Here is a 12596-nt window from a genome sequence, read left to right on the forward strand (position 1 = left end):
GGTTGCCTCTGCACTTTAAGACCAACCGTGTTACATCTGTATTAAAATGAGAAGACAAACATGTCTTACTGCCAGCTCTGCCTGAATTTCAAATGAAAACCACATTAGTTAACTTGTAAATTTCTCAGTCAGTCAGTCTCCAGTGTCAACTTACATAGTTTAAATAAAACATCTCACCAGTACAGTACAAAAAGATGCTAACAGCATGGTCCCAGGTTCAATAGTGAACCTGGGAACCTCATTGGTGAGGCGACTGAGGCCACGTCTGGAATCCTGTGTTCAGTTCTGGGCCCCTCACTACAAGAAAGACAATGAGTTGCTGGAGCGGGTCCAGAGAAGGGCAGCAAAACTCGTGAAGGGCGTGGAACACGGGTCTTCTGAGGAACAGTTCCCTTTTTGAGGGAACTGGGGTTGTTTAGCCTGAAGAAGAGAAGGCTCATGGGGGACCTTATCACTCTCTACAACCACCTGAAAGGAGGATGGAGTGAGGAAGTGGCTGGTCTCTTTTCCCAAGTAACAAGTGATAGGACAAGAGGTAACGGGCTCAAGCTGCCCCAGGGGAGGTTTAGATTGGATATTAGGAAAAATGTCTTCACCAAGAGGGTGATCAGGCATTGGAACAGGCTGCCCATGGAAGTGGTGGAATCACCGTCCCTGAAAGTGTTCAAAAACTGCGTAAATGAGGCCCTCAGTGACATCGTTTAGTGGTGAACTTGGCAGTCCTGGGGTAATGGTTCTAACTGATGATCTTAAAGGTATTTTCCAATCTAGTTGATTCTAGAATTCTGTGATAGTGTGCTTCAGAAATTCCTCCAAGATAAAAGTGAAGAATGGAATGCATGTGTCTCTAACCTGCAATAGCCTGGACCTCAGAAGGTTCTGCTACCATACCCTTCTCATTTCACAAACTCTTTGGCTCAACTGTCAGCAGTCATACAGGCTTAAATATGTTAAGTCCCACAACCCACAGGTTTTCCACACTCACTGCTGTCCTAAGCACCGTGAGAATGGGATCCCAGGCTCAGAAGGGCTGCCAGGGTATCAAGTCATAGCATGTTTGGTCCCACTGCTTTCTATCTGTTTATAAGAAAAGCTTGATCATGAACTCATTATCTTATAGGCACAGGCTCTCCTCATTTGGGTACCTACAGGTATTCAGGCCTCAGCAGGCACTGAGGACCTCGGGACTGACAGTGGGGATGGTAGATGTCTCTGCTTAGAACACGCACAGTCATGCCCGCTCTGACATTAGCAAGGGTTCTGCCTGAGGAGAGCAGCCCTTCCCTAACTTAGAAGGAATAATACAAAGATAAACAGAACATAGACATTGGTGAGACGGAACTTTACTGACAGCATGACAAAATCCATTTCCTTTTTCTGTTCAGATGCTTTCTACAACACCTGAATGCTTGGGAGTGCGAAGTTGCAACTTAGAGTAGGTTTCAAAGTGCATTTTTCTTAGTTGAAGCTATTGATGCTAAAGGACTGGCTTATTGATACTGCCTGGCCAAAGAGAAGGATAAAGCAGAACAGAAATCTGAAGTATCAGTGGATTAACTTTTCAAAAGTACCTGCGTGCCTTGGGTGCAGAGCTGTCTCAAACAGCAACAGAACATCTGCACCCATGTCACATCATTGCTAGCTGGATGCATCCCTGACATCCCTGAGAGCTTGATGCTTCACAAAGCAGTAATGACATTTCTTCTATTGCTTAAAATTCTCCAGAAATGTAAATGTCTTGAAGCTAAGCACAGGTGCCTAAACAAAAGTTTGCAAGTTTGACAATTTGGAGTATCAATTTTGATGATATCAAACATTTCTTGCAACAGCAAAACAAAGCACGTATTACAAGAGTTAAGAACACTAAGTCTATAATACAGCAAACATTTAGGAAAATATGTCAGAAGTATGTAAACTACTTTTTTTTTCCTCCTGTTTTCCTTAACATTTCTTTAGGTTGGTTTGGTTGGGTTTTTTTTCTTTCCATTGCTATTTGCAAGAATCTACACAAAACACTTGGAAAAATTACTTAAAAAGGAGGAACAGAACTGGACATGCTACAAGAGTGGTTAAATAAAGCAAAAAAAACCACCCCAAAACCAACAAACCCAAACAGGTAAGAAAAAATAATAAATTGTTTTCTTCTTTAAAGGATTTTAAAGGTAATATTCAGCATTGATTGCAACAGATAAAATTTTCAGACAAATATTATTTCAGTTCTTGGTGATTATTTTTAATAAACATGCTAAAATCTTATAGGAGGAATTAACGAATTATTTATCACTATACAAGCATATACTATACATTAAATTCTGGACAATATGTAGATGAACACAAACATGCCAAACATGCAGTTACGTCTAAAACTGCATCACTTCTCACCCAACTTCCTCAGTATCCTACAGTGACCCTCATTTTCAATTAAGTTCCATTTTTTTAAGGTATAATTTGCTGCAATACCTGTCACCAGTTACATTTCCCAGGCTTCGGCCTAATTTCAAGCTGTTTTGCTTTTGACCTTTCTAAAAGTGATACCACCCGCTGATGATTTCTCACCCAGAGTTCAGAGATCCAGATTTGCTTTTGTTTCCAATTCAAAACTTAAATTGGAATTTTGGCCCGTGGAAATGGCACCTTTCTATTCCCCTGGATTTGTACTGCATTTTGAAACACTTTAGTATAAAAGGCATTGTAAGAGTTTGGGTCTGCAATGTATTTTACTGCCTTAATAGCTAGATGGTTCCCATTTTTACCAGAGTAATGCAGTGGAATGAGCGTGGTGAAGAACCTATTAAGGCTTCGAGAGGAACTGAGTGCTAAAAAACCTAAACATTCACTTGTTTTATTTTTCTGTTTCTTGGTTACATTTTCAAAGTGTGTCCACTACCACTCCCATTAACATCAGCAGGGGGCTTGTAAATAAGTCTTTACCCAGTGTTTCAAAAAACAAAGTTTTTCAGTGAAGAAGCAAAGAGATCCCAACCCATTCCAGTACTTAAAGAAACAGAGCTGGCCAGCAAACAGAAAATCAAGTGCAGGCAAGCACCTTAAGACATCTCTGAAGGTTGCATTTGGACACTTCATAACCTGAATAGAAATATCATATTCTGAAACACACCAAACATAATTCAGGAAAGGTAGCTTATTACCCGGTTAGAAGCATGGATAAAAATTCAGATGACATAAAATTAAATTAACTGTACCTTAATTTAGAAGTTTGGGCATTGTCTTCAACTTAGTAAATATGTGTTTTATGAAGCCAGACTCATAGCTGACGGTATGCAAACCATCAACCATGAGGGTACTTAATTTTCCCTTTCCCAATGATCATGCTTCTGAAATCGTACATGCATGTGAAGACTGAGGATCTTCAGACATCACAAGCCGGAGCTACAGAAAAGATTTATCTTTTCTGAGAAGGTAGTTAAGAGCTATGCCTGGTTTAAGGGACAGAGATAGTAACTCTTATTTTCCATTAAAGTTAGAAAACCACAGCATTTAAGAAAGAATTGTGGCTCAGTAGATGTACTCTAGCAACAATTTCTAGTGCTGCTGTAATTGAAGTGGCATCAGCAGTTTCACAATAAACCATACTGCCAGAAAAATCATTCCATGTTGTAAGCTGACATAGAAAATCTCATACCAGGCACACATCCTTCAGCACCATGAATTTAGTTTGTATGATTTTTGGCTAAGAAGTTGTGAGAAAAGAGAAAGCAAGAAGAAAAGTCTTAAAATGGAAACCAACAATTTAAGCTTACCTAGTGTTCAAACAGAATTTGCAGATACTTTTTAGAGCAGATCATAGATGGTTTATTCCTCCAAACTAACACACATACAACTCCTGCTAAACACGGCAATGATTTGCACAAGAAAAACCATCTTCAGAAAAGTTAAACTGTCATCCTGCATTCACTTTCACATGAGAGGAAAAACTCAGGCAAACAATTTTGTTTCCGTACCGCAGAACCTTGCTTATTTGCCTGGTCAAAAAAACACTTGAAGATTACTAACAACAGGCACCCCCAAGCACAAATCATTATGACAACCTTCACTTACTACTTGTTAATTAAAGCAATAACTGTATTTGTTACAGTGCTGGGATTTCACTGCTGCTTACATACGTGCTTCTTTGTAAGCCTATGCAGATGGTACTGTTTAAAGTGAGCTTTAAGCCACTTAAAACAAAAACAGGGAAACAAAAAGGAGGAGGTTGAATTGTGTAGAGTTTAGTTGAATTTCCTGTTCTTAGATCACAGTAATTCTTACAGTTTTCTAAGATATAACTTGGTATGTTAGAACTGAGTCTGGTGGTTTCAAACCTGCTACCTGAAAAAGACTGAAGAGCTGAAGGTGTCTGAGATGTGGAAGAGTGGGTGAATAAAAGTTACCAGATTGAGGGATTTCTTAGGATAGGGTATTCTTTGAGTTTGTTTTTTCATATTTTTAAAGAACAAAATAGGTTTCCTTTGCCATATTCTCACTCACCTGCTCTGGGTACTTGCTTCCAACTATCTCTGCTACAGTGTTAAAGGAAGGAGCGTCTGGATAGGTCTTAGCTCCCATCTTCATGTGCACAATGATCTTAATGCCCCGGAGGGACATTCGTGACATCATTTCAGCATCTTCCACAGAGATGCAGGCAGTGGGAATCCGGGGTACACCAGGCTGGTAATTCTGCCACCCAGTATGTGGGCTGTGAAAAGAAAAATCAAAGGACAGAGACAACAATTTATCTCTGTAAGTTATTATCATTATTGTAGAATTATTAAAAAGAGTACTTTCAGTACCATCCCCAGCAGACTCCCAAAAATGGATACATTTATTTAAATAAACCTTTCAATAAAATACATCAAGTGCTTTTATACTAATCAGAATATCTGACTGTACCATTCTCTCTGTCTAGAAAGCTATTCTGTGTCAGCTCTATTTTGGTCATTGCCATGCTTTGACATAACAGTAGTAAATGCTCTGATACCACACTTCCTTCACTGCTTTATCAGGAAGAAAAGCAATGAAAAGTGAACAGTTCATAAGAAGTGCATTTTCTTCCCTGTGACAAGTATTGAAATTAAAATTCACTACTTCAATTATTTCAACATCAGACTGGAGGTTTATTTTGAAGAGCACTAATATGAGAGACTTCAGGAAAAGTAAGACAATGAGACCATAAGAAAAAAAAAAAGTGCATTAATTTGTTCTCAGGACACTTGAGATTTCACCACTACCCGTAGACATAAGAGAACTAAATAAACAAACAAAACCAACATCACAACCCCCCAATTAACTTTACACAAATCATGCAAAGAAGAAGAAAAATATGCACCACTAGGTGTAAGGCTTCAGTGTCTTACACTTAGGAATAGCTATGCCTTATGGAAATCTAAAAAAGGGGCAAAAAAGTCAAACAAAAATAATCACAAAGTTGGTCTGATGTTCATGTGCAATATGGAGTGATGACTTCTTTCCTCTCAGAAAGCTATAGACAGTTTCATGACTATTTCCCTTATCTAAAACTTATTTCCCTTCGAGAGGCTGCTTCTACCACTGTTGCATGCAGAGCTAACTGGAGTGAGTGACTGCACATCTGACATCACAGCATTGCTAATAGGTTCCTTCAGTGTTATTTCACATTTGGCCATTATTTAATATTCCTCATTTTCTTGTGCTCTGTTACAATCTTTGGATTTGACTTGCAGGAGCACTGAGCATTACAGCTGCAGCTGAAGTCAATGCTTTTAAAGTGGAGTTGTACATAAAGACAGATAGGGTGGAAAAAAAACGTGTGGGGAAAAGAGACATCAGGATCTAGATGTATGCCCAAATCTGCAAATACTCCCAATATGAAATCATTCCTTGCCTTCATTTCCCACTTGTAAAATGGGAATAAGCATACTCTGTTTCAGAAACTGGGAAAAAGAAGAGAATAAAAATACTCTTTGTTTCACAAGAACAGACTCAATGGACACTTGAGAACAATTCCGATACTGCAATAATGATCCGAAATTGACTGGTATATAATTATATGTCCTAAATCCTAAAATAAGCTTAGAATTGTGCATTGAAATATTATAGTAGAACTCTAAACAAGCAGCTCTCCAGTACCGGCCATCCTCTGCAATAAATCTGTAAGCTGAAATAATACAACTGCAACCTTTTATTTCAGGTCTACTTTGTAATTCTCACATTTCAGTCACTACTCCAGAGTTATTTTCAAAACACATAAAATATTCAGCCACCTAGAGACTTCTTCAATATTCTTGTGAATATGCTATTTGTCTACTTGTCTGTTACAAAATTCTGACTTCATCAGTGAAATGTCATGAATTACGTCTCCGAAGGAAATCTCTAAAGCTAAATCATATCTTTACCTACATATTACCCTATGAAGAAGGGCTGGTTGAAGCTTTCAAACCAGATTAGAGACATTCTTCACATCAGCTGTTAGAAATCTTAATGCTATTTATACATATATTGATAACAGAATTGCAGAATGGTTGAGGTTGTCGGGGAACTCTGGACGTCATCTGGTCCAAACACCCCTTTAAGTCTTCAAAACTGGGAAAAAACCCACGCTTAACGCCTGGAGATGTGGTGAGAAGAAAAGGAGAAGTCCACTTTGTAAGGATACAGATTAGGTAAAATGGGAGAGATTATTCAGTTCTATTTGTTTAGAATAATAAATCCTTATCAGCAATAGCAAGTCATGTTGTAATCAATAATATAACCCACAGAGTAGATATGTATAAATATATATTCGTAAAGAAAATACTAACAATCAGAGATGTAAAACAGAGGTCTTATGGGAGCTGCTTCAGAGTGTAGGCAGATCTGTTTATTAGGTGGCAACAGTTAGGACATCACTGCTTCCAGTTGTTTACAGCTGAACCTCATAGGAAAGGTGGTGCCCCTTCTCCTCATCAGCTTTGCAGGTTGGGTGACCCATAGCTACCTTTGTAAATAACAGTTACCCTGGCACTCAGAATCTCATGCACTACATAATCCTCTGAGTGGGATAAACTCATGTAGATAGGTAAGCTGAGATTTATTTTTTTTTTCATTCCCTTTGTCCTTGTAATAAAGACAGACAGGAAAAAAAAGAACAGGTCCCACTCACCCCCGCTTTCAAACTGCAACAATTTGCTGCATATGTTTAATATATCTTTGAATGTTTGGGGGTATACCCAGCATGTTATCCAGGAGACATTCCAAAAAATCATAAAATATACAACACGGGGCGGGGGGGAAGAGAGAGATGACGATTTCAAGTATTAATGTTAAAAAACCCCTACATTCAACAGAAGTTTCTGCTCATTTGAAATTAATCCATTCACCTGTGTCTTCTGGCAAGATTATGTCTTAGTACTAACATGCTGTGTATGCTGAATTGCAGTAAGTCAAGTTTTATCATTGATTTCATTCCTCTTGTTATTTCCCAGATGCTCAATAAAAGAACCCCCTAAAACCGTATTTGTTTCTGTGGTATAAGTAGCAATTACATTTGTTTTGGATGCTCAATCCCGACGCTTCACCACAACTGTGAATAAAGCTTCTGACAACCCACTGAGATGCATGCATTCTTACACACCTCAAATGAATGAACGCTTGCAGGTCCAACATTTAACCCAGCTAGCCCAAAAAACAAACGCTGAAGTTACCTGGTAGTTGTGCCATTTTTATGCTCAAACTACTATTTTGCCAAGATTGTAAAGGTAAACCCAACTACCCAAATTAACACATTTTGGCATAGGCAGGCAGAGTAAGCAACCGTTCAGCTGATACCAGGACCTGAAGGGAATGGATGACTGTAAAAAACATTTGCTACAAAAAGGGAAATGGACCCTAAGCATTACCAGTGCAAAGGCTCAAGGCGATATCACAGTACTGTGCATTCCTAATGCTGCACAATGAACTCGCATAGAAAACATTTATGGCAGACACTAAACATCCAGTGATATACCCGATTAAAGTTTACATGCATGCAAAACACACCACATGTTAAGTATATCTACATAGTAAATGGCTTAATAAAGTGTCAAAGACTACATTAAAAAAAATCATTTAAGTAATTAAGCCACTTTTATGTAGAGATAACCAAAAACCGGAAAGGCTGCTGACCATATGACAAGACCTGAGCAAGAATTAACTGAACAAAATAGAAAAGAAATTACTAGCAGACTCTGGGTGCGACAGATGAAAATGGAGAAAAACAGTCCTGAGTTTGGCTCAAAACAGGGTGAAGAGGATGTAGTTCAGGAGAAAGAATTTTGGAATTTTGGTATTGGTGGGTAAGGAAAATTTTTTTTCACTGAGTCTGAACAAACATGGATTTGTGAGTATTCTTTGTAAAGAAAAAGGATTTAAAAAAAATAAACAAACAAAAAAAAAAACCCCAAAAAAACCAAAAAAACCCAAACAAAACAAAACAAACCAAAAAAAAAATAATCTGACTTGCATTTACCATTCCCTGCCCCTTGAAAAAGAAAAGAAAGAAAAGCATCACATAAAATCAGCTAGGGAGATCACAAAGAAACCCTGACTCATCTTTGCAACATTGGTACCTACAGGCAAGCAAGGCGCACCTCTGGTGTTTCCTAACACCCCGGAGTGATGTCAACTTCTGCTTCTTGAAACCCACACTCACTCTGAAAAATGTTGTCATCCAGCAAAGCCTGAATTCACTTTACAAAACTTTCAGGTTAATTAGCCCATTCAGTATCTAACATACTCATACTCCAATGCCATAGTTTGGTGTTCAGTTCAGGGGAGAGCATGCATGGTTCTTTTACCCTTTTTTTTTTTTTTTTTTTTTTTTAAACAAAATCCCCTGTTCTTCTGCTACATATCTACTGGATCACCTCATCTCCTTATTCAAACTACTTAAAAATTTGAACACACCTAGCTAGATTAATCCTTTATGAACCTATTAATATTAATAAAAACTCATCATCATTTGGGCTTGACATTCCTGTTCAACAGCTGACAAGATTCAGATAAACAAAATGGTTGGATCTGGCTTTTGATAAACCTGTGGATTTCACATCTTGGAAAGTTTTCTCTTTTAGAAGTGCACATCAAATGACAGATTTGTCTTCCATCTTACAGAAAAGTGTTAAGGAAGGTAAAAAAAGTCAAGAGGCAGCTAGGTAGTTTCTCTTCTGAGTAACATAATCAAATGTGGAGACATCAAAATGCATGGATGAAAATATGTGCTGCTGGTGTCAGGTCAGTTCTAACTCGTTACTGTGGTAGCTGAGCTTGCATGCTTCGTTACTTTGCTCCTGGACTACTAACTACCTTATCTCTACGATAAGGTAAAATGCCCAAGGACAAATGAACTGTGTAAGAACCAGTGCTTCAAGCTAAACTGGATGCTCTGATGGAAAACATATCTCAAGTTGAAGTCTCAGGCAAAGATAGCAATCTCCTAAAGGGAGAAGTGTGACACTACAAAAACTCTAACATGACTAAAAGAAAGCAAAACAAAACAAAACTTGATTATATGAAAGCTTACAAAGATCTACTTCAGCCACAATGTGTCTATACACACCCCAACGCACAATTCTTCACATCTATCTCATAAAGCAATCTAGGGTTGGGAAACACAAAATGAGTTTTGTCTAAGTATCTTTAGTTTACTCACTTATACAAACACATTGTGAGACTAATTACATATAGAGGTGCCTGTTTTCTACAGGACCCATACCATAGCCGCTTTACCAGCGACATATAAACTAAACATTCATACCAGGTCAGCTAGTTTGTTATCATTGACTTCAAGCGTAAAATACATTCCAGAATGGAACCATGACTAAATTCGTCTCTAGCTATACTCATAACAAGGTCACAGCTTTAACTCTCAGTAATAGGCTCACATCCCTCTCATACTTCGGTTCTGTTTTTTCTCTTGTATATTCTACATACCACAGAAAACTTCCTCACATACAAAGCTTTACACTTTGAAAGAATTATGGAACATTCTGTAGCAAAAGAGAAGGAAAATTGTACATCTTAATCTCACACTTAGCTACAGAGAATAGCTACTCATAAGTGCCTCACTCCTGTATCTTTCTCTTCATCAAGAGAAGTCCAGGAAGGGCTGAACTCCATTAAAGTAAATCCCTTTTTCCAGCACCATCAAGTCCTTACAAAACAAAACTTGTCCTTGTGCACACTCAGTCTGTGTACGTTCTTTCCAGATTCTCACCATTATCTGGATAGAGAGGCCAAACTGTAACAGAATTAGTCAAAATGTTAGAAGTATTGTTAATCTTTTCAGAAGAATTAGGTCTTTAAAAATAAAATCAAGACTATTCCCCGTTTACAGCCACTTGGCAAAATATGAAAGAAATAAATTCAGCCTAATTTTGCATTTCTGCCACCATTTATCCCAAGATTCTCTTTCTTTGTTTCTTTTTGGTTTTGTGGGATTTGATTTGTTGGTTTACAGTAGGTTGAAATAATATCAAGACTGCTAAATTTGAAACAAAATTTGAATAGGAGCAGTAAATTTCAAGAAACTAAGGAGCAAAAATACAATGTGGTACAAATACGGAATTAAATAATATAACAGTCTGTTACCAAGGATAGACTATTTGGAGTCTAGTCATACAGTCTCTTCCGTATTACTTTGTACCAACCTTTAATAGATGTAGCATTTGCACAAGCATAATGAAGTGTAAGAGACTCCAGAAACTATTTGCCTTACCAAGGAAAACTCCCTTTGAAAAATTAGTACAGCATGACTCTGTTACCACATGGACTCCATTTAAATTAACATTTAGAATACTGCATCTAATCAGTGCTAGGCACTCATTAAAATAAGTCTTTACCAAACACGCATAATAGCTTTGACATAATTACATATGTGCCAGGTTACAGCAACTAACATGTATATGTTTGTATTTCGCTATAATGTTCAGTACCACATGCACCAAGGGAATTCTGTGATAAACACAGAAGTTTTTAAAAAACGGCATAGATTAGACACGGTTTTTCAAACAAGAAGCAGAAAACAACTGTGAATGGTAAAATGATCAAATGAAGCAAGTCCAATGAATTCTACCCCGGGACTATCCAACTGCTGGGAAAGTAGAAAAGTCTGCACAATCCTTTCCAAAAGTCTGTAAGAAGCAGAGGCCCACATCAGCTGCTCCTCAGCTAAGAAAGAAACTTTCTGCATCTTAAAAGACCTGAGGACGACTCTCCAGCAGCTGACAATACCTTGAGGGAACCATTGAAGTCATACACCTGTTTGGCCTACTCCTGCTCTATATGAACAAGCAAGCTCCCCCTCCTGTGTTTACATCCCCACCTTGTGAGAACACAGCTGCCGGCTGCACACTACCACAGGCATGTTAGCAGAGGACTCTTGGAGGGAACCCCAGTGACAATCCTAATTGCCAGCAGCTGCAGGCTTCTGGCTTCATGGGGTTTCTTTTTATTTTTTGTTGAACTCCTGGCTCCTCAGCCTTGAGCAGGAGCCACGTTTATATCTGCAGTGACCCCTCCATCACCAGAGACTAGTGAGCACACAGGACAAATTAAAAATAAACCTCACTGGAAACTGATGTTATATTTTGTACCTATAGGAAGGATATAAATAAACCCAATCAAAAAAAAAAAAAAAAAGGGGGGGGGGGCAAAAAAACCCCAACAAACCAACAACCAAACAAAAAACCACCACCAAGAAAAATAATTTTCTCTAGTTTGAAAGCACAAAATCTGACAAAGAGTCAACACAGGGCTAGCAATACATAAGCAAACTAGAAAACAGCTAGATGTCTAGAATACTGATCTGGCCTTCATACTTCCTCCATGTAGTGATATTTGTTATTATTCATAATGAGTTCTTGCATCAAAATTATCACACACAAACAGGAGTGAAGAGGCATCAGAGCTTTATGGGTAGGATTGATCATCATATCAGTGCTTCCAAGCCTCTGCTCTGCTGCAGACAGTAAGTAGCGAGGAAGGTCAAGCTCTGCCATACACATTAAGTCACACCAGAAACTTGAGTCTCCTCTGGCATTGAATACAATATATTACAGGACAGTACAAGGAGTACTACTCCTTTCAAAAGATGGTCATGATAAAGGGTAACATGCAGTCAGCACTTTCAGTGAGCTGAAGGAAAAGGGTAGGGATACTGATCTTACCCACCATAAAACATCTTCCTTTTTATCAAGGACCAAGAGGTAAATAAGGGGATCAAGGTCTGAAAGGAAGCAGGGCAAAGTTTCAAACTCACAGAAGAGGATGTGGATGGAGCTTTTTTTCTTCCCTTCCTTCTTCATGCCACACACCATTCAGAGCTGTACACACTTTGGACACTGTCCTCCATTAAAAAAATGAAATATAAACCTATCTTAAACTCAAACATATTTAGGAATAGCTTTTCCCTAAATAGGTTGGGGCAATGAAAGCAAAGCCTTACGGAGATACATTTTTAAAGTGTGAAAAGTAAGACTTAAGGATCAACAGGAATACAAGGGCAGTGTCGAAAAAAAACAAAACCCACAAGGTAAAAATGAGAATGGCAGCGGAGAACAAGTCTCTGAAGACAGCAGGAGAACAGTATCTTAGCACCAAAGACA

General features: G+C 38.3%; 1 protein-coding gene across 1 annotated transcript in view; it reads right to left on the reverse strand.

Annotated features, from left to right (window-relative positions):
- Positions 1–12596, reverse strand: part of CPQ (carboxypeptidase Q) — a 141577-nt gene that overhangs the window by 95449 nt on the left and 33532 nt on the right. The window contains exon 4 of the mRNA XM_030506502.1: positions 4489–4696. Within this exon, the coding sequence (XP_030362362.1) occupies positions 4489–4696 (208 nt within the window). The remainder of the gene's footprint in view (positions 1–4488; positions 4697–12596) is intronic.

This window comes from Strigops habroptila, chromosome 1 (genome assembly GCF_004027225.2).
Source record: "Strigops habroptila isolate Jane chromosome 1, bStrHab1.2.pri, whole genome shotgun sequence".
In the NCBI taxonomy this organism is placed as follows: Eukaryota; Metazoa; Chordata; class Aves; order Psittaciformes; family Psittacidae; genus Strigops; species Strigops habroptila.